At 49.4% G+C, this 27,861-nt stretch overlaps 1 protein-coding gene and 1 long non-coding RNA gene across 2 annotated transcripts in view; both read left to right on the top strand.

The window, feature by feature from the left end:
- The first annotated feature begins 370 nt into the window (after positions 1–370).
- The window catches only part of LOC110597306 (uncharacterized), a 54,824-nt gene continuing 27,333 nt past the window's right edge, over positions 371–27,861 (top strand). Inside the window, exons 1-4 of the mRNA XM_078035785.1 lie at positions 371–412; positions 1,982–2,219; positions 24,432–24,526; positions 27,056–27,129. Coding sequence (XP_077891911.1) covers positions 371–412; positions 1,982–2,219; positions 24,432–24,526; positions 27,056–27,118 — 438 coding nt within the window. The 3' untranslated portion in view covers positions 27,119–27,129. The remainder of the gene's footprint in view (positions 413–1,981; positions 2,220–24,431; positions 24,527–27,055; positions 27,130–27,861) is intronic.
- Positions 16,130–18,286, top strand: LOC144372387 (uncharacterized). The gene is made up of 2 exons (XR_013432418.1): positions 16,130–17,079; positions 17,626–18,286. It is a non-coding gene; the product is annotated as an uncharacterized LOC144372387 (long non-coding RNA).

Raw genomic sequence — 27,861 nt, 5'->3', positions numbered from 1 at the left:
ACTCATATTAAGTGGTAATGGGAATGCACAAACTTGCAGATTTTTTCCAACAAATGTAAATTGTGAACCAAGTGATCGGCATCCTCAAGATGGTCCCAAATTGTAGTTTATATTAAGGTCAAATTCAGGATCCAGGGAGTGACCACATTTTAATTCTAAAGCACAAGGAGACAAACTGATTTTTATGAGTGTAGGCAAATGACTATTTGAGGCAGTCTGCATGGTTGAGAGTGGATCAATGAGTGGTGGCTGGTTGCAGGAGTCTAGCGGTCGGTCAAAACCAAAGCTTGCAGAGGGAGACTTGAAAGGGTTGAGCAAAGAGGAAGACTCTTGAGTTTCCTGGATCTCTGCAAAGCCTCTTGTGGAGGTCATGGGTTTCCTCTTTGGGGTGCTCCTCTGCTCAAAGCACCTGGTGAGTGCAGAGCCCCCTGGCCGCTCTCCAGTCTGCATTAGGCAACATCAATCAAGACCCTAATGTCCACCTCAGCAAGATGCAGGGCTCTAGTATCAGATGTCATATCAGCTGTGGTCTGCCTCTGAACAGAAGGAAAAGAAGCCACCAACAGCACACACCTGTCACCCAGGGCAGCTGATGGCCAGGGTGGCCCAGGCATGGTCACATCCCAGATGTGACGTCCGCCCCAGGATGAGGCGTGGCTTTCTGCAAGAGTCACAGAAGCAGTCCTGCAGGAGGGCTTACCTCTGGGGCTTGCTGGACTCAGAGAAGGTGCCTCCAAAACACAGTGGGGTTTGGGGTGTGTCGGGCTCATGACCTAGGAGAAAGCTGGTGGCTTCTGCCCACCCAAGCACCGGGATTTCCCTGATCTATGCGAAGAGGAGGCTGCAAAAGGGATTGGGGCCTCCTCCACCCCCACCTTAAAATCCCCTTATCTATCTCAGGAAAGAAGGCTGGAGGTCCCTGCCCCTGGACAGATGTCCCTTACAAGATAGTGTTTGTCCCTGGGGCTCATTCAGATTCTAAAGAGGATGTAGCCCAGTGGTCAGACCTACTGGGTTCCATCCCCAGCACATGTACACACACACACACACACACACACACACACACACACAAAATTCTGTAACTATTCATTACCCAAATAATCACTTATATGCCCTCAAAATTGCCAATATTCTACATTCTCTTCCTGCTATATAGAAAAAGTGAGATATAAGTTTGGCCAGGCACAGGGGTACACGCCAGTAATCCCAGTATCATGGGAGGCTGAGGCAGGAGGATTGAGTTCAAAGCCAACCTCAGCAAAAGCAAGGCACTAAGCCACTCAGTGAGACCCTGTCTCTAAATAAAATACAAAATACGGCTGGGGATGGGGCCTGGCGGTTGAGTGCCCCTGAGTTTAATCCTCAGTACTAAAAAAAAAAAAAAAGCTAGCAGTTTTTCAACAAGGCCTTATGGTACACACCTGAAGAGGCTGAGGCAGACGCATCACAAGTTCATGGCCAGCTTTAATAATTTAGCAAGACTCTGTCTACACAGGCATGCAGAATCCATCCCTTCCCCCTTCTCTCTCTCTCTCTCTCTCTCTCTCTCTCTCTCTCTCTCTCTCTCTCTCTCTCACACACACACACACACACACACACACACACACACACACACACACACGCAGCTGCAGAGCCCTGGGTCATACTCCAGTGCAGGCGCCAGGCAGGAGACAAAGGTCGCCAAGATTCCTGCGCCCGGCACCGGACACCACACAGCCTCTCCCCGACTCCTCCTGCCCTCAAAGCCAGTCTCGGCGGGTCTGGACTCTGCACCCCAAAGCCCAAGGCTGGAGCCCGCGAAGGCCCCTCCTAGGTCCCCAGGCAGCCCTGGACTCGAGCTCCCGGCGTGCCAAGGGTTAAGGGGCTCGCGGGGGGCGGGAGGGGCAGTCCGGCCTCCGCGTGTGATTGGCTGCGCCGCCCGGTCTCCTGCGCCCCGCCATTGGCCCGCGGCGGGCCCCGCCTTCCTGGGAGTGGGTGCCAGAGTCGCGCACTCGCCCTCGAGGAGCTAGGCGGGAGGCTGGGACCAACTAGCCGCGCCGTCCGAGCTGCGCAGCGCGCTGGGAGCCAGAGCCGGAGCCGGAGTCGGAGCCGGAGCCGGAGCCGGGCAGCGCGCTGGGACCCAGAGCCGGAGTCGGAGCCGGAGCCGCGAGCCGGAGCCGCCAGCCGGAAGCCGCGAGCTGGGAGCCCGAGCCGGGCCAGAGCCGAGCACGCGCGCTATGGTGAGTGCTGTTCTAGCCTGCGCACTGTTCTGGTCCAGCCTCGAGGGTCTCCGCCGGCCGCCGCGGATGGCACCTGGGCCCGCCCTACTCGCGGGGGCTGGTCGCCCGCTGCAGTGCAGCCCCCGCTCGGCCCTCGGGAGCGTGGAGCCGAAGGGCGCCCGGGCAGGGCTCGGCTCGCCCCGGTCCCCACGCCCTGCGCTGGATTCATGGACTGAGGCCGGTCGCGCGGAGCTTGGTTCTGGGCAGCTGGCCCGGGCTGGATGGGGAGGACTCGCGGTGGCCGGTTCGGCTTGGGGACCGTTGGTGCGGTCTGATTTGGGGCATCCGGAAGTCCTTTCACCCTGCTTGGTGTGCAGACCCTTGGCAGCGGGCTGGGTCGGGTTTGAGGGTGGTGGTGATTCCGAGGCTCTGAATCCACCTGGACCTGAGTGTCCGGAAAGCTGGGGGCATTCTGGGGCTCCATTGGGAAGTGGTGTGTGGCTGCACCGTGAGCATTCGCAGGGCTAGACTGGGACACTCCGAGACTGCTGATCCCACTGTGGCATAAGGGTTGGTGATTGTGGCCAGGCCAGGTTGGAGGCTGTCAGAGACCAGGGGCACTTGGAGGCTCCACGTCCAGAGATCTGGTCTCCCCAGCGTCTCCCAGCAAGTCTTCAGAGGAGGGGCCAGGTGCTGGCAGGGATGGGCAGAGGCACCAGAGAAAAGTGGGACTGAGGGGAGGAAGTTTCATGGGGGTCTCTGAAGCCCTCAGGGAAATCCTTTTGGTCCAGGCTGATCCAACATGGTCCTTGTCTGGAGGGAGTTGGCTCCGCCCAGAGCCAAGGCCTCTGGTCACCTCTCCAGGGCCTGGAGATTTCCTCTCCATCACCAGGAAGAGGCCACCTGCTTCTCTTTGGCCCTTTTCCAAGGGATAAGTACCTCTGATTCTGTCACCTACCAGTCAGGTTCTGTGCCCTCTGCAGTAGGCACAAGGCATCAGGTCAGGCCCCAGGAGAGCACGTGCCAGTGATGGTGGATGCCAGTCCCTGGGATGCAGCTCTTCTATTTCTCTTGTGATGCTGCTGCCAAGACTGAGGGGCACATTGGGAACAGCTGAAGAGCCCCCAGTGACTACCCAGGACCACTCCCTGCTCTGCTCAGCTCCAAGAGACTCCTTGCAAACTCCCTTTCCCTGTCAGTCACTTCTAGAATTTTCTTCCTTATGCACCAACTAGAATCTTCCTCCTGTGTACCACCACCTACCTCTTTAGAGAACTGTGGCTTTATTCTACCTGCCAAAGCACCCAGACACGGTCTTGGACTCCACCTACCTCTGATTTAAGAATCCCACAGGAATGCTCTGCTTGGTCAGTTTCACTGTTAGGGTGCATTACCCGGGGAACAGCACTTGATTCAAAGTCTTAAAATATGAGTCATAAAAGAAGGTAAGTCTGTGAGATCATGTCACCCATTGTGCCTTCAAGCCCACTCTGACCTAAGTTACATGGAAGGAAGTCTTTTTTCCTCCTTAAAAAACCATCATAAAGAGGAAGAGGGAGAGGTCCCCACATTGCCTTGGTGACACTTTCCAGAACCTCACATCTGAGAAGCCTCCCAGCCCATCAGGAAGATTCCAGATTCTGGCATCAAACAGTTCTGGGTTCGAGTTCCAGCTCCTCTACTTCCCCACAGGGACTTTGGTCAAGTTGCACCATTTTCCCTGGGTTACAACTTGGCTCATCAATGACAGGAGATGATAAGTCTTATCTTCTAGGGATGACTTGGAAATTGGTTGAGATAACCCAAGTGAGAATGTTTTGCTTGGATATAGCTTAGTTTCCTTACTTTTACAACCTTGAGCTCAGGTTGGAAAGTTCTACCTAATGTCTTACCTGTTTGAAAGTCTGGAAGAAGGATTAATGTCTATCATGATATGAGGAGAAGAGGACAATGATATGTAGATAATATTTTGTGTGTCATTCAACAGATATTTATTGAACACTTATTATATACCAAACCTTGTGCAGGGGAAGAAAAAACTGAAATACCATGTTAGGAGAGCAGTCCTTCAATGTCTAACTGGTCCTCAGGCTATGTGGCATGTCCTTAGGAGAGGTGGCAGTATCACACCAGGAGAGGGCTGACTTCTGGCTGGAGAGATGAGAGAAGGCATCACTGAGCAGGTGGCATGTGAATTGGAAAATTCATCCCAGTTCGGGGACCTGGGTGACATAGGAGCTGAGTGACATGGAACTCTGAAATCCCAGGATGGAGCTGGCCTGGCAAGTGTGTGAGGGAGCCGGGAAGAGGGGGGCAAACAGGTAGAGGGGTGCAGGGGCAGAGAGCAGGCTGCAGCAGGCTGAGTGGAGGCCCCAGGGTGGATCCTTGACACACCACCTGTGATTGGGGTGGGGCTGATGCCAGGCTTCCTTGGCCCCTGTCATTTAGCTCTCCCCCAAACAGGGGTCCCTGGGCCGTCATTCCTGAGGTGGGGGCGATTTAGGACTGCCACAGCGTTTGCCCCTGATCTCCTGCTCTGTGGACACTGAAGTCTAGTGCCCTTCCCCTCCAGCGTGGCCAAGGTTCCCCTGGCCCCTGGGTCCCTATGGGGCTCCTTGGCAGACCGTGTGGGCTGCTTCCTGCTCCGCTCCCCACCAGGTCTCTCCCCCATGGCAGGGAGTCAGCACTGATCTTAAAACTCAGTGGAGGGGCTGGGCTGGGGCCACTGGGGGAGCGCTCCCCGGGTTCCAGCCTCAGCACCACCTGAAAATAAATAAAATACAGGCATAAAAATATAATAACATTATTAAAAAGGAAAAAAAACCTCAGTGGACCCACCCCACCTCCGTGCAGGCTGAGGATGAGGTGGCTTTTTGTACCCCCTGCCTCAGGCTGTCCTCAGACCACCCAACACCAGGCACAGAGAGGTGTGTGAGGCTGCCAGGGCACAGTGCCAGGTCAGGCACCCATCGCCTGGATGTTTGAGACGTGAGCCAGACAGGCAGGCTCCGGGGAAGGAGACCAGCCCAGCTTCCCCTCTGCCCATTCCCAGCGGGGGCCTGAGAGCTGCGGGTCATCTTTACTCCCAGTGGTGGAGCTGAGGACAGGTCCAGGGCCCAAGTTTGAATCCTGTTGAACTACCAACTTGCTGTGTGACCTTGGGTCAGCCACCCTCCCTGTCTGTGCACCTTCCCTACCAAGGGGGGCAGATTGCTCCGCTTCTTGGGGTACCATTGTGAGGACACAATGGGTGCGGACACCATTAAAAACACGAGGGGCAAGGTTATCGTTTGCAGGTAGGAGGACGGCCGCATGCCAGGCCACAGTCGCGCCTCAGCCACTTGGATGGCCAGCACCTGTCTGGTAACCGGGTTACTCATGTTTCCTTGCATTGCTAGGTTTGGGGTAAGTAAGGATGTTGTCGCTTTGTGTTGAGGGGTGAGCCCTCGTTTCCTGCCAGCAGCCGCCCCTGGCAGACGAGGAGCACCAGTCACCTCTATGGACAGCAGAAGGCAGCAAAGACTTGAGGTGGGATGTGTAGCTCTAGCTGGGGCCCTTCCAGAACGCTCGATGCTTGGCTTGTCTACCTGTCAATGAGGGCTATTTCTCTGGGTACAGATCTTTAAGTTATGACAAATGCAGAAAAGTTAAAAGTCACAACCCTGGCTCTCAGGAGCCCAGAGTCCAGGAAAGCCACGAATGTCAGGAAGAAACTTTATAAAGCTTTACAAAGCTCCAGGAATTAAAGGAAATGAGCCAAATGTCCAGGGAGAACCTAAAGGAGCCTTTTCAAAATTAGGGGCATGATGGATAGAAGGGAGAACAAAGAGGGGCTGGCCTGAGGGCAAAGCTGATACCTGACTATATTTGCAAGGGCCTGGTAGGTCTGTTAAGTGACCTGGAGGAATCTAGTACAGAGGGAAGTGATGGTTGGAAGGGCTGTCACATGTGGGCTCTGGGCCTGAATTCGAGTCCTGACAGTTAGTGATGGCTGCCCAGCCATGGATACGGCTCAGCCTCTTTCTCCTGTCCTTGGCAGTGAGATACCTACCATGAGGGCCGTAGTGAGAAAGGGAGTCTGCTTCAGGACAACATCTGCCATTGCTGAAGCTGGGGATCTGGTTGGGTTTGTTTTTTCTCTCCCGTGGCCTGACCCCGTTCTATGAAGAAGTATGTAGATTTCTTCTGGAGAAAAAAAAAAACACAATAAGCTAACTTTATATTCCTTTCCTTTATTGAAAAAATCCAAACAATCCTTTTCAAGTGGGCACCTCACATTTCTCATGGTAAACTGAGGCTCAGAGAAGCCCATCAGCTTGCTCCCATCCCACGTCCACTAGAAGTTGAGCCTCTGGAGGCTGCAATGCAGCAGTAGACCTGGGGTTTGCCCCTGTTTATGCCTGAGAAGCACCTGCACTCCATGAGGGCAGCGTCTCTGGACCCGCCCAGAGGAAGTCAGGTGGAACAGGGCCTGGATGGGGGCTAGCACTTCAAGGTGCTGGAATTCTCCAGGTCTTCTGACACAGGTGGCCCGAGTCCATGCTGAGATCCTTGGCCCTAAACCCCACAGGTTCCTTTCCCTCTCATGACACAGAGCATCCTTCACAATGCTGTCTTTATCTGCCCTGTTCAAGCCTCTGACCCAGTTTCAGCCTAGGGACACTCTGCTCTGGCCACTAGACTGTGCTAGACTGTCCACTAGACAGTCACTGCCGTGGGCAGCCCATAGAGGAGGCCTGAGCACATGAATATCCTGCAGAGTGACAGATGACCACTTGGAGGGCTGGAGACGATCCAGGTGCCCTGGGCCTTGCCCTCCTCTTCTCTCCCTCCCCTGGGGCGGGGTCCATGAGGCCATGCTGAGCCCGTGTCCCCTGCTGCCCTGGAACTCCTCTGCTGAGTCTGACTTGCTCTGTGCTTTCAGCTCTGGGGCCCTAATCTCCCTTCCTCTCCTTTGGGTCTCCCAGTCTCTTCCCCCCGGAGCTCTCTCACTCTTTCTCCCAACATCCTGTCTGATCTCACCCCACTGAGCTCCCCAGCATCCTGCCTGCCAGAATGGAGCTGGGAGGTAGTGACTAATGAGCTTGGAGGTGAGTCATCCGCTAAATATAAAATCCCACTCACGTCCCTGGATGCAAAAGATTCCAAGCTCTGCATCCTTCCCCCAACTCCATTCTTCCTCAGGGGGCCAAGAGTTTACTCTCAAACAGAAAATAGATAAATACCATGGAGCAGCGACAGCAGCAGCAGCATCCTTGCCCCTCAGCTCTCCCCCTTGCATGTCTCCCGAGGCAGCAAATTCCCCAGTCCCTCGTTTCTCCAGCTGTCCCGGGAGGAATCAGCTGATGGAGGAAGACAGTGACCCCTAAGCCCTGCAGAGTAAGTAAGGAGGCAAGATTCATCTTCACGATCTCCCCTTCTCCCCTTCTTGATCAGGTGACCCCAAACTGCCCATTCTCCTGTGGAGGGAACCAACCCTTTAAACACGCTTATATAAGCAGGCACCAGGCAGCACTTGAACACGGATGGTGGAATGATGGGTTTCAGGTGCGGACCCTACTCGTGGACAGGTGTCTCCTTTAGTATCACTGATTCCTCCCACATAGCTGGTGTCTTTATGGGGGCCGACTGCTGGGGTCTTTTGTTTCATTTGGAGTTTGGATCCTTTATATGCATGTGTAGATACATTCCCTACACCTACCCCTATGTTCACACCTACCTGGACATCCCTTGTCTATGCCCACGCGCACGTCTACACCAGCCTGTGTGTATTTAATAGTTGGCATTTACCGTGTCACAGTGTCATGGTGTCCTGAACTGGATTCACACCTTACATGGATTGTGTCTGTTCATTTCCTGCATCTTGTGAGATAGACTCTATCACTATCCTCAATTTATAGAAAGCCAAATTTCAGAAAGGTAAAAGCAATTGTCCAAAAGTTCACTGAGAACCAGGATTTGAACCAGGGCTATATACTTTACCTCCAGGCTAAACTAGTAGCCTTCAAACGTTTTGTGATGCAGATCCATTGACGCAGAGGGCACACACCTGTGTACATGTGAGTGAATATACACGTGTGTCCATGTGCCCACATGGGCATACATGTGAAACACATGCTTTGGGAAATAACACTTATCCTGCCTTCTAATTTCATCTACCCCATTCTATTCTATTCTATTCTACTCTGTCTTTTCCATTCTGTTTTCATTTTATTTTAAAGATTTTGGTGCCCACCAGTGGAAAACACAGGCAAAATCATTCCTAAACTGTATTAATCACTCCATTGGACAGTACATGGAGAGCAGATTTCTATCCTATGATTTTGAACTAACTTCCTCTGATGGCTTTAGGCAAGTGTCTTCACTTCTCTGGGCTTTGTCTTCCTAAAATCTGTTTATAATGGAGTTTTACTATGTGACCCTGGAGGCTGGGCTTATACCTTTCTGCAACAGTTATAAGTCCTTTGCTTCCATGAGTGATACTCTGAAGGTCTCTCTCTAGGGAAGACTTAGGTCAATTGACTTTCCCCAGCCTCGTGCTTCATGAGTACATATCTGCACACACATGTGATGCAGGAGACAAACACTGGTGGAGGGTCTGGAACGTCTTCACTCTTCCTTCCACAGCGCCCTCAATCATTTCATGCAGAACAGAAAGGCAATACATTTTCCATCTTTTAGGGATTTGCTCTGATGTGGAATGGCACATTTTATCATATAAAATGTTAATTTGATTCCTCTCCCCATCTTTTTATTTGTCTGATTCTTTATGTCCTTCCTTTCTCATGCTTTTTGGAAGGAAGAGGAAAGACCACTTCAGTGGAGGTCAGGAGGTGGAGGTGGCAGTAAAGGGAAACAGAAAAGGAAAGATGGGAATTGACAGGTCAGAAGAGTGTGTCTGGGGAGAGCAGGATTATGCTCCCGTCTCTTCTCCGACTCTGAGTCCTGTGTGAACTTTTGAGCCTGGTCCCTGCCCTGTCTGGGTGTGCATGGGATATGAGGGAATTAAACAAGGCCTCCTCCCACCTGAACATTCTAGGGTGAGGAGGGTTATGCACCTGAGGCAGGGAGGAGAGAGAACAAGACCTTGGGTGAGCTCACACAATGGCCACTCTAAGAAATCCCTGAGGATGAGACTCACTTAAGTTTTCATGACTCAAGGAACCTGCCATTCTCTCCTTGGATACATTCAAAGTGTGCTTGTCAAGTGTTGATGAGTTTCAGACTTCCAAAGTAGCCTATCATAGTTGGGGTCATTTTGTGGACAACTTACATACCAGTGCTAAATGTCATAGAATCACTTGAGCAGGTCACCCATGGGCATTTCCTATTGCTATAGATGAGGCTCCTTAGGAGAAATGGTTTGCTTAGGTCTGGAGATTGGTTGGCCCTCTTTCTCTCTGACTTTGGGGTGAAGAAGTGTAGAGCTTGTATGCTTCATCAAAACTCCATGCATCCCAGGTACACTCTGGGCCAGGCAAATAAGTTTCACCTCTAGAACTTGGTTGTATTAGTCAGCTTTTCATTGCAAGAATGAAATACCTGAGTAAGGCTAATTTTATAAAGAAGAGAGGTTTACTAAGTCCACAGTTTTAGAGTTGAAAGTCCAAGCAGCACAAAGCAGGCTCTGGTGAAGCCCCCTTGGCAGGCCATGGGAGCATATGTGGGGTGGGAGCAGGGGAGGATCACATCTCAAAACAAGCCAGACAGAGGTAGGATGGGGGTCATGCTCAGCTTTTATAACAATCCTCTCACAAGTACTAATCAGACAGTGAGTACATCCATAAGAAATTAATTAAAAACAAACTATGGGTAAATGGCAGAAAGATCAATATAGGGAAGGGAGCCGGGGGTTGAGAGAGGGAAGGAAAAGAAGAGGTACTGGGGTTGGAATTAGAACAAGATATATTCCATGCTTTTGCAATCATGTCAAAATGGATTCTATTGTCATGTATAATTAAAAAGAATCAATGGGGAAAAACAAAGTAATCAGAATTCCATGGGAGATTCCTTAATCACTTTTGACCCTGGACCTCCCACCAGGCCCCTCTCAACACTGTCACCTGGGGTCTGTGTTTTCAACACAGGAGCCCTTGGAGGAACAACATCCACCTCTCAGCCCTGGCTCTCCACAGCACAGCCCCAGGGCCGCCTGCTGAGGCAGCTGATGCCCAGCACCAGGGGCGCCATCCACAGAGCCCCTGGGAAGATGCCCAGGTTCTGCTGTGAGCTCCCTTCCCCTGTCTGGAACCCCTCTCATGGTATCAGGCCTGGTGCTCTTGCCCTCCATGACCTCTGGGGTAGACAGAGTTCTGGTGGCAGTGGTCTGGAGCTTCAGGTCACAAAGTGTTTTAGTCAGTTTTTTTTTCCTGCTGTGACTAAAAGACCCTGACCAGAACAATTGTAGAGGAGGAAAAGTTTACTTGGAGGCTCACCATTATAGAGGTCTCAGTCCATAGACACCAGGTTCCATTCCATTCGGGGCTCCAGGCGAGGTTGACCACCAAGGCACAAGAGTAGGGCAGAGGAAGGCAGCTCCCATGATGACCAGGAAGCAGAGAGAGCAAGGTCTCCACTCTCCAGATACAAATATATACCAAAGCCACTCCCTCCAATTCCCACCTCCTCTAGACACCCCCGCCTGCCTCTAGTTCCCACTCGGTGAATCCCACCAGGGGATTAACACACTGACTGGGTTAAGGCTCTCACAACCCCATCATTTCCCTCTGAACCCTCTCACATTGCCTCGCTTGGGAGCCTTTGGGGGACACCTCACACCCAAGCCATAACACACAGGAAGCAGAGTACCTATCATCTGCGTCCGGCCCCATCAGAAGCCACCTGAAGCTTAGTTTTCTAATTGGCTACTGATTTCATATGCTGAAGGGCCTTCAAGGGGTCACCCTGAGGGCTCTACCCTGTTCCCATCTGCATTCTCTTCCCCTCTTCCCCACATCAGGGGCTGGTGCTGCTTCTGTCAGGATCAGAGAATCCTCTGGCAAGAGAAGGAGGATCGCAGATCATCACACTTGGGAGCAACAACAGCCTGCACCTGTGGAGGTTCCTGAGCGCTGCAGTGTCAGGGGCACCCACTACGTGTCAGCAACTTTTGGGAGACACCTCCCATCCGAGCCATTACACAAAGGAAAATTTTGTGTTAAAGTTTAAAATGAAAACCCATCCTTAAAATGCAGTAACCTCTGCCTCAGGAGCAAGACCTGAATCCAAGAAGTCGGATACCTGTGTGCTTCTGACCATCTGATCCGTGATGACCTGATCTTCCCTTTTCCAATTGATTAGGGAGAATAGGGCTGGGAGCTGCTGACCTCTGTGATCAGGAGGACTCTTGGAGACCTCTGAGAGCCTTAGAGAAGGAGAATCAGCTGAAGAAAGCTTTCTTGCAGGTGCAGTAGGAGAAGCAGTGGTGCTGGCTTGAGCAGGCAGGGGTCGGAGCATGTGCTTCAGATAAAGAAATCCATGTTTTCTTATCCAGGAGAGATGCCTGTCAGTTAATGGGGCAGGAGGACACGGTCCCTTGCCACCTGTCCCTTCCTTGTGTGAGCCCACAGGAAGGGAACTGGCACAGGGAGATGGAGCCCCATCGCCATCTCATCACCTGGAAACATAAACCTGGCCCTAAGAAAGTGAGGACTCTGTGGATCCAGGTGCCCTGTCACTTTCTCCGACCAGGAGCCCATGGTGGACATGGGAGACTTTTCCTCAGACAGCCTCGTCCCAATATTGAGGTCACTCATAGCTATCAAGTGGAAAGAACGTGTCCCAGCATGACCCTCACTCTCACCTAACCTGTGTGCTGCTGCTCTTCCCATCCGGGGGCCCAGCTTCCCCACCCCTGGCCTCACCCCTGCCTAGCATGGGGCCAGCGCTCGGCTGATTCTGTTTGTTTCCTGGAATCAAAATGAGTAGGGGTTGAGGAGGAAAGAAGAAAAAAGGAAAATACTTAGCATTTGTTCTATGAAAACTCATTGTTCACCGGGTGCAGTGCTGCACTCCTGTAATACCAGAAGCTCAGGAGGCTGAGGATCATGAGTTCAAAGCCAGACTCAGCAAAAGTGAGGTGCTAAGCAACACAGTGAGACCCTGTCTTTAAATAAAATACAAAATAGGGGGGCTGGGGTTGTGGCTCAGTGATAGAGCACTCATCTAGAATGTGTGAGGCCCTGGGTTCAGTCCTCAGCACCACATAAAAATAAATAAATAAAATAAAGATATTATGCCCAACTACAACTAAAAAATAAATATTAAAAAAAATTTTTAAAAATTTAAAAAAATACAAAATAGGGCTGGGGATGTGGTTTAGTGGTCAAGTGCCCCTGAGTTCAATCCCCAGTACCCTGCGCCTCCCCACTGCAAAAAACAAAACAAAACAAAACAAAACAAAAAAACCCACCACCAAAAAGCCCTCATGTTCTATCAAAATCCTTGAAAAAAAAAAAACTCAGAATTTACACCCTTCTTTTTTTAGGCCCACAGTTTGGTTTTCTTTATGTCTCTAACCTTTTCATTCGAGGCCTGAGTGGAGCAGGCTAATTGGCATCTTGAAGACCGGGTGAAGGGTAGTGGAGGTGACTGCCTCCCACGGTACACAGGAGGAACCAGAGTAAGAAACAGAGAAGTCCTGAGCATGTCTAGTGCCCCTGGGACTCAGGAGATGGATGGCATGTGTTCTCCTCCATTGCTTGACCCCCAGTAAAAAAAGTCACTAGATTTTATTGCTTATGAGTGGTCAGCCCTGGGCAGTGCACTTTACCTGACCACTCCTGTTTCCTTGACTTTCCTTATTTCCTTGATTAAGTTGCCCACCTCTGCTGACTGTCTATGAGAATTACATGAGATTTGAGGGATGTTTAGCAGTGAACCAGGATCTCCCCTGGGGGTTCCACTAACTTCCCCCAGACCACCAGAGTTTGCTCATTTCCAAAGCCTTGGTCTCCTCTTGATTGGCAGTCCTACGGAGAGCAGGGCAGAAACTGTGAAACCAGCCTACCCTGTGCTGGAGGCCTGGCTTGGTCCCATGTCAGCTGTGAGACTCTGGACTAGTTTCCTAACCAGTCTGACCCTCAGTTTCCTGATGTGAAAATTTGGACTAATGATTCTCACCTCCCAGAGGTGCCTGGAGGATCAGCTGAGATGGGACAAGGATTCACACACAAGCTCAGCTTGGCCCTGGCCCCGCCTATCCTGACCCCTACCCACTCATGGGCCCCCAAAGGGGTCCTTTTCCTTCTGTTCAACTGCTCAGGCCTGTTGCTACTTTTTGGCAATTTTCTAGTAAGGAATCCTTGCCTCTTTCACTTTGGGGAGTGAAATGGAGGAAGCAGATCCCAAGCCTATCTTCCCCAAAGGTGACATGACTTGGGATCCCCACTGCAGGGGCAGCAGAGAAAGGGAGCTCACTCTAGTTTCACCCTTTGCACTCAGCATGAGCATACAGGACTTGCATTTTATGCCCTTTCTGCACCTCGTACCTCTATGGTGACCTGTGAGGTAGACGGATCCTGACAGAGCCATTTAGTATTCTGTTCTGCCCAGACACCCAAGGTGACTTTATAGGCGGCGCCAAACCAACTGGTGTTGTCTGAACACATGACACATCTGCCCCCCTAGTGGCCATAGAGGGAAAGGCATTGGCTGCTCCCAGCTAAGCTTGCTGAACGCCCAGCAGCATGACCCAGTACAAATCCAAGGTAAGACAATAAATAGAGTCATCACCTGGATTCATTCAATCAGCAAGCTTTACTGGAGTGTCTACCAAGTATGTGTGGTTCTAGGTAGTGGGATCATGTGGGTGATCATGCCAGGCAACAAGGAATGGTCTCAGCAAGATGGTGATGATGACTTTGCAGCACTCTTTCCGTCACTGAAACTTGAATTTGAACAACCATCCAGACACAGAAATTCCTTCACAAGAGCTAAGAATCCAGGTGAGGGATTACAAGGCCTGGATAGGAAGAGACACATTAGAGAGGAAGGGAAGGTGGATTCACATTATCCTTGTAACCTCTCCATAGCTTGTGCCATTCACTATGGAGAGAGGTGCCCTGCGTGGGGGTGAAGGAGAGCCCCAGTCAGTCTCAGTGCTGGACAGTTCCTGCTGATCTAGCCTCAGAAGTTTGACAGAAGGGCTGAGTGGATATTTAAAAAACAGGATCCAACAGTATGATTCCTACAAGAGACTCACTTCAGTCTTGAGGATACACAACTGGCTGAAAGTGAAGAAATGGAAAAGGATATTCCACGAAATAGTAACCAAAAGAGAACAGAAGTGAGTGCACTTACATCAGAGAAAACAGATTTTAAGACAAAAACTGTTGCAAGAGAAAAAAAAAGTCATTATAGAATGATAAAGTCATAAATATATGTGCCCAACATTGGAGTCACTAAATATATAAAGAATATATTAGCAGAATAGAAGAAAGAGATAGATAGCAATGCAATAATAATAGGAGACTTCAACTCTCCAGTTTCAATAATGGATAGAATATCCAGACAGAAAATCAATAAAGAAAGCATGGAGTTAACATTATAGATCAAATGGACCTAGCAAACTCAGAGCGTTCTATTCAACCACAGCAGAACACATATTCTTTTCTAGTGCACACAGAACATTCTCCAGGATAGATCATATATGAGACCACAAAACAATTCTTAACCCATTTAGGAAGATTGAAATCCTATCAAGTATTTTTCCCAACCACATTGGAATGAAACTAGAAGTCAATAATGGCAGAAAAGTTAAAGTCCACAAAGGTGGAAATCAAAAGATGTCCTTCTGGACTACCAGTGGGGCAAAGAAGAAATCAAAAGGAGGTCTGGGGGTGTGGATTAGGGGTGGTGCTTGCCTAGTGAGGACCAGGTTTGATTCTAAGCACTGCACATCCAAAAAAAAAATAGGTAAATAATTTAAAAAGGGAAATCAAAAGGGGAATAAAAAATGACATTTTAAGACAAAGAAAATAAAAACAGAACACACCAAAACTTATGAGATGCAACAAAAGCATCACTAACAAGCAACTTAATCATACACCTACAGAAACAAGGAAAAAGGGAAAAACCCAGCCCTAAGTTAGCCAAGGGAAGGAAATAATAAATATCAGAAAAGAGATCATTGAAAAAAGTAGAAAACAATGGGAAAGAAGAATGAAGCTAAGATTTGGTTGTTTGAAAAGATAAAGGAAGTAGATGAACCTTTACCTAGCCCAAGAATAAAAGGGAGAAGACCTGAGTAAATAAAATACTTAGGAATAAATTTAACCAAGGAAGTGAAGGATCTGTATACTGAAAATTATTATAAAACACAAATGGGAAAGTGTCCTGTGTCATTGGAAGTAATAATACTGTGAAAAATGTCTCCATCACCCAAAGTGATCTACAGATCCAATGGGATTGCATCAAACTAAAAAAAATTCTGCACAGAAAAAAATAAATAAATAAACAATAAAATAAAATTAAAAAAAACAACAGAGTGAAAGAGACAACCTGAAAAATAAAGGAAAATATTTCTAAAGCGGACGTTTAATAATGGATTAGTATCTAAAATATAAAGGGAATTGAACAACTCAATAGTAAGAAAACATAATCTGATTAAAAAATGAGCACAGAACCTTATTAGATATTTCTCAAAAGAAGACTTACAGTAGCCAAGAGATCAATGAACAACAACAAAACAGTCAACATCACTAATCATCAGAGATCTGCAAATCAAAACCACATGAGTTATCACCTCTCATCTACGAGAATGACCATCATCAAAGACAGAAACTAACAAAAATTGGAGTGGACACAGAGAGAAGGGAACCCTTGGGTTCTGTTGGTGGGAATGCAAATTGGTACAACTATCATGGAGAACACTATGGAGTCTCTTCAAAAGATTAAAGCCAGAACTATCATATGATCCAACGATCCAATTTTGGGTAATAGCCAAAGGAAATGATGACAAAGAGAGATGTCCACTCCTATGTCCTTTGCAGCTTTATTCATATTAGTGAAGATATGGAATCAACCGAATATCCATCAATAGATGAAAGGATTAAGAAAGTGTTGTGTACATGGTGTGTGTGTGTGTGTGTGTGTGTGTGTGTGTGTGTGTGTGTACATACAATGGAATATTTTTCAGTCTTAAAAAGAAGGGACATACTGACACTCTATACAACATGGATGGACTTTGAGGATATTTGCTAAGTTAAATAAGCCAGGTATTAAAGGGTAAGCACCATGTGGTTCCAGCTAGGTGAAGTACCTGGAGTCATCAAGCTCATAGAGCAGAAAGCAGAATGGTGGGAGGCTGGGGGAGGAGGACACAGAGGATTGCATTTTAATGGGTACTTTTAGGGAGGGAGAGAAAGTTCTGGTGCTAAGCAGCCCTGGCTTGACCGTTGGAAGAAGATGGCCATACAGCTCAGAAGGACCCTGTGATGCTACTCGCCCTATAGCCCTGGCAGAGGTCCTCTGTGAACCTGGGTTTTCTGGGTTGTCCCTAGGCAACCTGACTAAGCCCCCAGCATCCCTGGGCCACATGCACCCATGTCCCCACCCAGCTTGCCCTCCTCAGACATGTGTAGATAGTGTTATCCACCAAAGCAACTGGGACCTCGGTGAAGATGAGATCCTCACACCTCTTCTGTACGTACCCAACAGATCTCAGCAGTAAGCCTGCTGCTGCCTCTACATACAGGTGACACACGAGAGGACAGCCACTCAGTGCTCCGAAACTTTGTCCTCTTGGTTGGTAGGTGTGGAGTCAACAAATGCTTCCCTGATGCAAGACAGCCTGGAGCCTAGAGCAGGTCACCTGTTCTAGACGCTTCCTTTCATCGGTAGAGAACGGAGGCCCTGAACAGGATCTCCCCAGGACTGCTGGGTACGTGAGTGACAAACCTGGGGCCAAGTCCTTCTGGCCCATGCTCCCTTCACACCATGGGCCTGCTCCTGTCCCAGCAGCCAGGGTTGTAGGGACCCAAGTCCACAGACGACCCCAAACTTTGTTCTTGATGCTGAACTCCTTTCTTCCCCAGATTGGTCTTTAGAAATACTCAAAAATGATAAAGTGACTTTATTGGTAGTTTTCCTTCTGTTCCCAATTCAGTTCAATAAACAGCCAAATAAAATAAGAATAAATAAAATAAATAGGCAGAAGAAAATCATAATAATCAGAACATTTCTCAACGGTAAAGTTTCAGTGATGGAAGAAGTGAGTCATGTTCTAGAGAATTCTGCCAGCGAGTATTTTCCCTCACTCTTCAGATGGAGCAACGGAGCCAGAGAGGCACTCGAGGGGTGGCTGTGAGGAACGAGAACCAATCACTTAGCACATTTATCTAAAACCACACACACCAGTCCACATTATCCTATTCACCAGAGCCACCAATGTATGCTTCATCTCTCTGTAAATGTCTGTTCCCTGCAGCACAGACCAACAGTTCCTGGAATTACATCCAACGTGCCTTGAGGATAATCATAGTTGTGGTTTCAGAGATGCTCCAATAGCATTTATATAATACTGTGAAATTTACAGGTAAGCATGGAATCTATGCTTAAGAAAATATTCATTTTGGACAAGTGATTTATCAGACAGTGACAGGATTTGGAGATGTGGGAGTGAGTTCAAATAATAAAGAAACATCTCATTGGGCATTTTCTTGGCCCAGCCCTTGGGGGAAACTTGCCAGTCTGTGTGGCAATGCACTGAGAGCCCCAGGACCTTCTCTCATGAGTGATTGAGGACAGGCCTGGGGAGAAGGGCCATTCAGGATTCTGAGCTAATCTGATTATCTAACGCATGGGAGGAGTGTTAGAGAGAATGAGTGCTTTCTCTCTCCTTCCAACTTGCAATAAGTGCTAGTTTTGTGAGCTGACTGGCTCCCAGATCCTCTGGAAGGTACCCCGAGACTTGAGCTTCATTGGGGTCTGTTGAGTCCTGTTTCGGGGACAATGCTGCGAGCCTGTGCCCAGGAACAGAGAGCTCTCCCTGCTCTGCTAAGTGCAGCCCTCACTGTGCCCTGTGCCTTGGGTTCAGAGAAGACATTTTTAATTCATAAACCATAAAGATCATCTTTTATAGTATGTAATTCAGTGGCTTTTTGTATATTCGGATTGATGTGACCATCATCACTAACCAATACTAGAACGTCTTCATCACTTCAAAAACAAACCTCATGCCCACTAGCAGTCACACCCAATTTCCTCCCTTCTTCTTCCCTCCAGTTCCTGGCAACCACTAATCTACTTTCTGTCTCTTTAGATCTGTTCATTCTGGACACTTTGTATAAATGGAATCATATAATATGTGATTTTTGTGGTTGACTTCTTTCATTTAGCAGAGTATTTTCTAAGTTCATCCACATGGTAGCATGTATCAGCTCTTCATTCCTTTTTAATGACTGAGTAGTCTTCCAGTGTACGGATATACTGCATTTTATTTATCCATTATATGTTGATGTAATCAAGGAGAATTTGGGCACTGTTCTGCGCTGCACTTGAAGCCTACAGACAATTAACATGTTTTTCCATTCCCTCATCAAATCAGTGTTTTAGGAAGATGGCTAAGGCAGGCCTGTGAAAGCCACGGGGGCAGATATGAAGGATGATGGGTTTTGGTTGTTGGTTATTCTTCTAGACAGGAAAGAAATATCAAGGTCCCCTGGGAATGTTTGTGCCAGAAGCAAGACTAATCTCCTCTCTCTCCCTCTCTCTCTCTCTGTATCTCTCAGCATCTCTCAGCTTTCCTCTCTGTCACTCTTCCTCTCTCAGCTCAAAGCCATAAAGCCACAGGCTTCGAAGAGCAGCTCATTTTGGGGTGAGAGCCCCACGATGGTTTCAGCCATGTCTCATATTTCCCCTGGCAGCTCTGTTGAAAATCAGACGACCACACTCCTTCCTGGAATGTGCGTGACTGATAATTGCCTCTTGCACAATTATCTGCCAAACTCTGCTGTGGCATTGTGAGGCTTGCCGGGATGCTGGGGGAGGCACTTATCCGCAGTCCTTACAGTCACTCTCTCATCTTGGCTAACTGGGTGGGGGGGAAGGGTGCCCGCAGCTTGGTCCCTGCACCTTCCCCACGCTGCATCAAGAGCTGGGAGCATCTAGGGGCAGAACAGGAACAGACCCGAGATGAGCTTTCTGCTCGCAGATTGTGACCCACTAAAGTCTGAGGCTGCTTCCTCCCCGCACATGGTGAAGGAGGTCTGTGATGATGTGCAATCTGCCAGGTTTACTGCCGTCCAGGGAGAAAGCGGCTGACTGGCAGACAAGGGCTGCATCCGGGCAGAGAGGAGAACAGGCTTGCTTCTTGCATCCTGAACCAGCCCTCCCGGGACCCCACAGCGGGTGGCTCCCACCCTGGCACCCAAGGAGCACCCTTTTCTTTTCCCACAACGCCAGACCTCCACTCCCCTGCCTCCCAGCAGGACCATCCAGGACCCTCAGGTTTCCTGCTGGCCCAGTCTAGCTCTATTGCCCATTCTCACTGATTTCTAAGGAAAGAGATCACCATCAAGAAATGGACAGAGGAGGGTATGGCTGGGGAATTGGAACTGATCAAGGTACATAGAGAGAAATAAGCATAGTTATTTGAAGAAAATTTTGTTGCAAACATAAATGCACACACACACACGCGCACGCGTGCACACACATACACACACACACACAGTTCTCCTCCTCTGGTCTTCTGGAAGATTCTACTCAGGGGTAACTTCCTCAGGCTGGGAAATAGCTGTCCAGAGTTGTGATTGGAAAATGTGCTTAAGGGACTTTTATGAAATGAGCAGAACCGTTCAGTGGACTATTCACAAGAGAGCTGGGTACTGGGGGCTGTTGGAGGAGCTGGTGTCTGTACATAACCTGACCTCGCCCCTCTTACTGGTTTGGCTCTGGATAAGCCACTTGATCCACAGCAAAATTTAGTAGGTGCTCAAAATATGCTTGTAGAGCTACATGTTTATTTATTTTGACAGCTACCCGCATGTCACTTTCTAAATATTTTGACGCAGCTTACAACAATAATAATGAAACAAAGGAAGAACTAAATTATGTGAGAGGAACACATTGAGTGAAGAATATAGTGAAGTTAAAGATGAGATCAATACCTGAAAATTATGAGACCAGAGAGGCTGCAACTTTAACCCTGAGAGGCACAGCCCTTCCTGATTTTGATAGACACTTCCCTGGGTTCTGATCAAGAGGATCTGTGGGGGCAGAGGGTGGTGCCCTGGTGGCACTCCTGGGTGGAGAAAGAGAAGGGCCTGGTGAGGACTGCTTTCCTCCTTGTTGGCACTTATCAATGCGAGCCAGATACCGCCCAGCTCATTTTCATTATCAAGAGTGGCTGTTTTCAACATTGTTTACAAAGTAGCGATGCTCTTCTAAAATCCAATGGAGGGTAGGGACTTTGTTTAAAGTTCCTATGGGGCTGGGTACTGGCCAATTTTTTAGACCTCTCATTCCCTACATAGGAACTGCTTGATCCCAAGGGTCTGAAAACCCCTCTCTGTTCTAGGTGAATGGATGGACGTCAGGAAAGAAAGAGGGAGAGAAGGTGGAGCTGGGGGGGGGTGGGCAGAAGGAAGGAAGGATTTTATTGCTACTTTATAACATTGTAGTAAGAACCAGTAAGAATATTTTTACTTTGATCTGCTAAATTGGGACTTCCTTTTCATGTGCATCAAACTGCCCTTTGATTCTTTAAATCCAAATAAAACAAATTATGATGTCAAGAGATTGAAGAGATAGTTCAGTGGGTACTATCCTTGTTAAGCATATGGGCTCTGGAACCAGACTGCCTCAGTTTGAACCCTGGCCCTTACTTATTAGCTGCGTGATACTGAACAAGCTACTTACCCTTTCTGTGCCTCGGTTTCTTTATCAGTAGAAGGGAGTGTCAATAGTACCTACCTTGCAGGGTTGTTGTGAGCATAAAATACACTAGTGTGTATGTGGGTTTAGAATCATGTATGACACAGGGTGATGATGTAATCAACACTGGCTGTTGTTATGGGTGTGGAAGTGTGTGTTTCCTTGCAGTACCAGTTTTTGCACACATAATTCCTGGCCCTCCGGTAGGTATCCTATTTAACTTCAGGACCCCACAGGGGGCTTGTTCACTCAGCAGATGGCCAGGGATTTGTGCTGCAGTGAGTTCTGTGAATGTGGTTGGTTGGGCAAGGACGGGGTGGGGTGGCTTCTGTGCCTTTTGCTGTTTTGCTGGGGAAGATGAACTCTGGAGGCATCCAGGTCCAATCTTATTTTATGGTTGTGGGATGTTTATAGCAAACTCCTTCCTAGTCTATATGATCTGTAAGTCCAGAGGGCGTCTGCTGGGGGGGAAAATGGTCAGCGAATGCTTTCTTCCTAACAGTTTCCCAGGCTGGGCTGGAGCAGAGAACCTTGGACTGCTGTGGGTTTCACCTAAAGTTCCCGGTCCTGTTCTCTGACCTGCTTCCTAGGGACAAGGTGGCATTGCAGGGACTTTCCAGGGTCTCCCATAAGAATCCTAAGGGGGCCCATGCATGTCAAGGTTGTTGTTAGTGGTCCCTGAGATCAGGCAGGGGCCACAGCCAGAACCTGGAGCTGGACAGTTCACACCTCCCCAACCTCTCTCTAGTCATGCTAGAAGGTTCCTGTGGTTCCACCTGTCTTTCCAGGTGGCAAGCTATCATTCCTGTAAGGACTTGCAATTTGCTTTGCAAGACCAAACTCTCAGGCTGAAGTTGGTGGTAACAGACAGTGCACACCACGGAGGGCGAAGAGGAAAGGAGGAGAGGGAGACTTGGTGTCAGAAGTGGGACTTCCTTTTGAGCAGGAAGTGAAGGAAGAAGCTGGGAATCTCAGGGATGCAGGAATGGGTATATGAGGGTGTGCCGGGCCGGGAGAGAGGAGACCAGGCTGATGGGAGTGGTAAATGGCGTGTGGATCTTGGATGAGGAGGGTCTGCCTGGAGCATGGATAACTCTGAAGCCCCATTGGAATAGATTTGGCTTGATTCTCTAGGAAACAGGACAGACATATTGGGAGAGGGGTTCACAAGGAAGGCCTTGTCTTCTGCCTGATGATCCTGGCTGGGAATCTTCCCTGACAGTGTCAAGGGCAGTTGGAGTGAGGTCTGTCTCAGCACGTGTATAGGCACACACATATAGCTTGCAGGTGTGACCAGGTGTGCTTGCACACAACCATTATCTCTGCTGAGTTTTCCAGTCTCTTAATCCTTCTGGCTATGAGCTTGTGATCTGGGGCTTACATACAAATGACTTTATAAGTCTTAGCAGGACCACAGGGTGCCATCATGTCAGAAGGGGAAACCAAGGGGCTGAGGTTGTAGCTCAGTGGTACAGTGCTTGCCTAACATGTGTGAGGCTCTGGGGTCCATCCTCAGCACCACATAAAAAATAAATAACTAAAATAAAGGTATTGGGTCCATCTACTAAAAATAAATAAACGAAACAAAAGTATCGTGTCCATCTACAACTGAAAACAATTTTTTAAAAAGAAGGTGAAAACAAGGCACTGTATTCTAAAGAAGCTGGTTCTAGGAGCTGCCCTTGAATTATTGTGGAGTCCGATTTCAGGTGGGGGCTGCTGGGACTCCTTTATTCAGCAGTCTGGCTTCTAAAATGGTTTCTTTCCCTCATCTCTTATAAAGCCAGGGAAGGGTGTTACCTGAGAGAGGCTATTTGGACAAATAATCATTTTAATCATTTCTCAGTGGTGCAGTTTGGTGGAGGGGGCTGGGAGGGAGAGGTTGCTCCTGGGGTTTCCAGTCACCCCAGTACTCCTTTAGAGTACGGTGGGGAGGGGGCTTGTAGAGGACTCAGAAGGCTCAGAAAGGTGCATAACACTTCACCATATGGAAAAGAGTGGCAGAAAAAGGAGGAAGACTTAAACTTGAGGTGATAGGGGGTGGCCGAACCTGGGGATGCAGGTGACGTCCCAGTGCATAGTGTTCCTCGGATAGAAGTGTCTTTGGTAAGAGGGAGGAGTGTGAGGCCATGTGTCCTGAGGTCACCTCCCCATAGTACTGACCACCTGAGTACCTCCTGTCCCCTCTCGAGAGCTGCTGCCATCATCCCTTGCCCTAGGAGGGGCTACCTCCCACTCCTGGGTGCCTTTTATTCTCTTTCTCCCTTGGGCTGTGAGAAGGGCAGAGTGCCCAGCCAGGGAATGGACATGGATGTGTGTGGTTGTGTGTGTGTGTGTGTGTGTGTGTGTGTGTGTGTGTGTGTGTGTGTGTGTGTGGTTTGTGTGTAGGGGCTGGGGCTGACAGCAGGTCAGAGCACAGGAGTAGAGAGCTTCTGGCAGGTGAGGCTGCCCTTAGGTCAGCTCTGTACCCTGGAGCCCAGAGGACTCTTCACTCAGACGGCAACAGCCTGCAAGACCCCAAGAGGCCCGAGCAGCTTCAGTCACTGACCAGAGGAGACCCCGAGGAGCCTGGGAGGAGCCGCAGGAATAAGTTAGGCTCTGAAGGGCTGGGTGTGGCTGGGCTCAGTGAGAGGTGGGAGAAGCCAGGGATGCTCAGAAACATCTGGACCCACAGAGCAAGAGAGAAGAGGAAAAGGGAAACTAGGAGACCTTCGTGCCCTCGGTCTGTGGCTTGATGCACAGTCTCTTAATCTCTGTCCCTTGGGCCCTGCAATTCAGAGGCCACAGCCAGGGGCCGGAAATTCCAAGTAAAGGAGGGAAGGGTGTGGGGTGTGAGGTGTGATACCAGTGTGGCCCATGCGGTCTCCCCAGTGGTGAATGGTGGGTGGTCATAGTCAACATTTGAAGGCAAGAATGGAGGGGTGACCCTGAGGCTGGTGGTCAGGCTGGGGAGACTGAGGAACCAGGTTCTACAGGCCCTCAGTGGGTAATAGTAAGTAGAAGGGGTAGTGGTTTTGGACAAGACCCAGATTTTGCTTCTACTTACAGGTGTTCATGATGACAGTACCCTGGAAAGCTCTGGAATAAAAATACCTGGGCTTTAGGTCGTGGAGGTAGGAGATGGTATCGTGTAATGAAAGGTTTCATTTTTTTCACCTGCCACAGCCTTAATGTCAGATGCTTGGGAAACAAGAGGTGGGGATGAATGGGCCTTTGAGCTGGCTGATGGGAGGGCTCGGGGCAGGTGGGTGGCCACTCTGCCTGTGACCTCTCCCCTTTGCATCTCGAGATTCACAAACAAATTCCTGGTTTCTGGTGCCCTTGCCGCTCCCTGTCACCCTCTTTGTTGTTCTCCTTCAGGTGATGGTGGGCTCCTGCTCCACATCCTGATGGGACTCTCTGGAGTTGACAGAACCCTTTACTGCCTACAACTTGGGCCTGGTGCTTCTTTCAAGGTCTGTGTTCTATGAGGCAAGGCTGCTCAGCGCTTTCTGCAGAGTTCCAGCATCTGTTACTCCTTGGGGAGCCCAAAGGATAAATAAAGCCATGAGCTTCTGACACAAAAAGTTCCAAAGCCTAGGCGGGGACATAGGCAGGGGCTGGGATTCTGTTGGTCTTTCACTTCTCCATCCCTGTTAGCAACTTCTGTCCTCCATTTTCTTAAATAGAGGAGCAGAGGTCCTCACCGGCCTCCCTCCACATACAGGGGTGTGGTCAGGCCCCGAGAGCTGGGCTCCATAACTTAGCGGAAAGCAAGAGTGGAATTCCTAAAAGACCCCTCTCCCCTCCCCTTTCTATCTGGGCTGCTAGCCTTGGCCCAGCTTTCTGAGCCCCGACACCCGGTGTTCCACCCAGTTGCCTGGTCACTCAGCAAGTGACATTGAGCATATACTTTGTGCCAGACCCTCTAGGACCTACAGAGAAGGTCTGCCTGCTCCTGAGGAGCTCACAGATTAGGTAGAAGGCCAGGGACACATGTGGAACTGGGCCGTGGGCATTCAGTGTTAGCAGACAACAGAGAGCAACGGAACAGTCTCTGGGCCTGGAAGTGGGGGTCCAGGAAAGTTTTGGAGCGGGTGGTGGTAATCAGGGCTTACTATGGGCAAGAGGCTGCTCTGAGCACTTTGTGAGGATCCTTTCCTCACGCTGCTGGAGGCACAGAACTTAGTGACTTAGCTGGTGGCAAGTGGTAGAGACAGAATTCAAAAGCACTGTCCTTCCTGCAGAGCTTGCATCTTCCACCCAGGAGCTCCCTGTCCTGGTGAGCCAGGGGGAAGCAGGGCCTGGAGAAGGTGGTCCCAAGCTAAGCTCCTCCCCCTTCTCTCCCTCGCTGCCTTCATTAGCTCATCTTCAGTCCGACCGCCACATTACCCACAGAAAACACCAAAGCATCCAAAGGATCTTACATTGCATTCTGGGGACCCTGATGGCTTCCCATGTAGCAAGAAAGCACTGAACTTCTGGGATGGGCTCATGAAGCCTCAGGTCCTTTCTGGCCTCCGCCTTCCTCTCCAGTCCGGCCTTCCTCTGCCCCCTGTCAGCAGCCCTCATCCAACACCCTCCCACCGGCCTCCTTCCACATACAGGGGCGTAGTCAGGCCCCCAGAGCTGGGCTCATCGCTGTCTTTCTACTAGTCTTTCAACCCTGGCTGCCCTTCTCCCGTGGCCCCCTGACAAATGCCCACACAGCCTTTAGACTCAGGTCAGTGGTCTCCTCTCTGCAAGCCTTTCCCCTCTCTCCCAGGCCTGGCTATTAGCTTCCTGCTGGGTTTCCACACTCTCGCTACAGGCCTCTATGCTCAGCAGCAGGGTGCTGGAGCCCACTCCACCAGCTGCGGAGCGCTGGTTGGTGGGTCTCTTCCCAAGTCCATGTTCAGGGATGTCTTGCTAAATAGCTTGAAGTCATCCCCAGCAGTATTTACACCACACAAATTCACAACACCACAGATCAGAGCTTCTTCTCCCACCCTGAGAGCCTGGCTGGCATGTTTGTCTCCTCCCCAATGGCAAGTCCATCAAAGGAAGGGCTGGGTCCTACTCCTGTTTGTAAAGGCAGGCCCAGCTGAATGTCTGTTATTAAGTGAGAAATAACTTGCCAGACAGGAGACTTGTCCTGGGGAACTTGTCAATTGTGATGACAGTATATTCTGCTGCCCCCCACCCCCATACTTCAAACACTGCCACACCCTTATCAACTTCCTTCTTAAAGCGCTTAGGAGCTGCCTTTGCCTGTAAGACCAGAATTCAAAGCCTGGAGGCTGGGGATCTTTTATCTGCCTTGTTTTGTCCCTGTGAATGGTGTGGAGAAGTGATTAGTACAACACTGCCAAATGAGTTAATAAGTAATCAAATCTAAGCTCCTTAACACAACTCTCAGGCCCTTCACTAGACCACACAACTCTCCCTCAGTCGCTGTAGTTGCTTCCTCTGGGTAGAAATCCTCCAACTGATCCTCTCACCAGCACACAGGGTTAGGACCCAAGGCCAAGCACCACCATAATACCATCTCTCCTTCCCCTCCATTTGCCAAAGGCCTCTTCACTCTTGCATCTCTGCTGACTTCCAGAACTCCCTCTGTCCTTCTGTAGTAACAACCTTAAAGATTAGGATCATTTCCTCCATTCTTTGTGGGGCTCTGAGCTCCTTGGAGGCAGGGCACATGTGTGGATGGCCTTGGGTTCACCCTGGCCCTTCATTGCCTAACTTAGTATCTCACATGTGGGGATCCATATCTGTGGTCTATGGTTTACTCACATAAAAAAATAGAGACTAATGAGATGTGTGCAAATCCTGTCTCTAATCTATCCACTTCAGGGAATAGTATGGGTTAGCAAAATCAAACCTAGTATCACTAGGGGTTGGAGGGGGACAGTGCTGTGGGGAACATGACCAAATCCAGAATCAGCCTCACGGGCCCTGGTGTCTGATCTCCTGGTGGAGTGGCCTTGTGCCTTGATAATTTCCTTTTTCCCCTTTTCTTCCAGTTCATGGCCACCTTGCTCCTGGCTGACTGTAACTACTTCTGCCAGCTAGTGGACTACAACTGAGCAAGCTCAGGGTGAGGGTACAGCAGGAAGTGGGACAATTAAGGCTGAAGAGGGAGGGTTGGTGGAAAGACCCTCATACAACAACCAGAACTGGATCAAGACAAAGTCACCAAGCTTTCTGACGGGAGGCTGGGGACTGGCTGGTTAGGCACAGGCTTTGGAATCAGAGGAGCTCAGACCTCAGTTTGGACATCAGATCTGCCAGTTACTGGCCATGTGACATACCTTTTTTGGATCTCAATTTTCTTATCTATGTAATGGGGATAGGAACACTTATAAAAGGAAACTTTGGGGAAAGATTGAATTAGACAATGTCTGAGTGTTTAGCTCTGAGACAGGTGCATATTACTGGTATCTAAGTGGTAGTTATTTCATTATTGCTAGCTGTTCTCAGTTTCAACTGGAAGTAGAACAAAAGGCTTCCCAGCAGCAAGAAAGCTAAGCTTTGACAGGTCACTGAGTAGTGATAGGGATGTTGAGTCACTGGGGTTCCAACAAGGAGCTAAAAGTCTTGCGACTCAAAATATGGTCCACAGACCAGCAGCATCAGCATCGCTGGGAGCTTGTTCAACAAGCAAAATCTGTGCCCCACCTCACGCAGCAAGCACAGGGATTAAGAATCTGCTTTTCAATAAACAAGATCTGCATGTGCTTAGGATTGAGCTGAGCACATTTGGAAAGTCCTCCTTTGACCACTCGAAAGCTGTGCCACCTTATTCCTGGGCTAACAAGCAGACAGGTAG

This window comes from Ictidomys tridecemlineatus, unplaced genomic scaffold (genome assembly GCF_052094955.1).
Source record: "Ictidomys tridecemlineatus isolate mIctTri1 unplaced genomic scaffold, mIctTri1.hap1 Scaffold_100, whole genome shotgun sequence".
NCBI classification, from domain to species: Eukaryota; Metazoa; Chordata; class Mammalia; order Rodentia; family Sciuridae; genus Ictidomys; species Ictidomys tridecemlineatus.
Note: the sequence above shows the minus strand (reverse complement) of the source record. Positions and strands in the feature narration are given on the sequence as shown.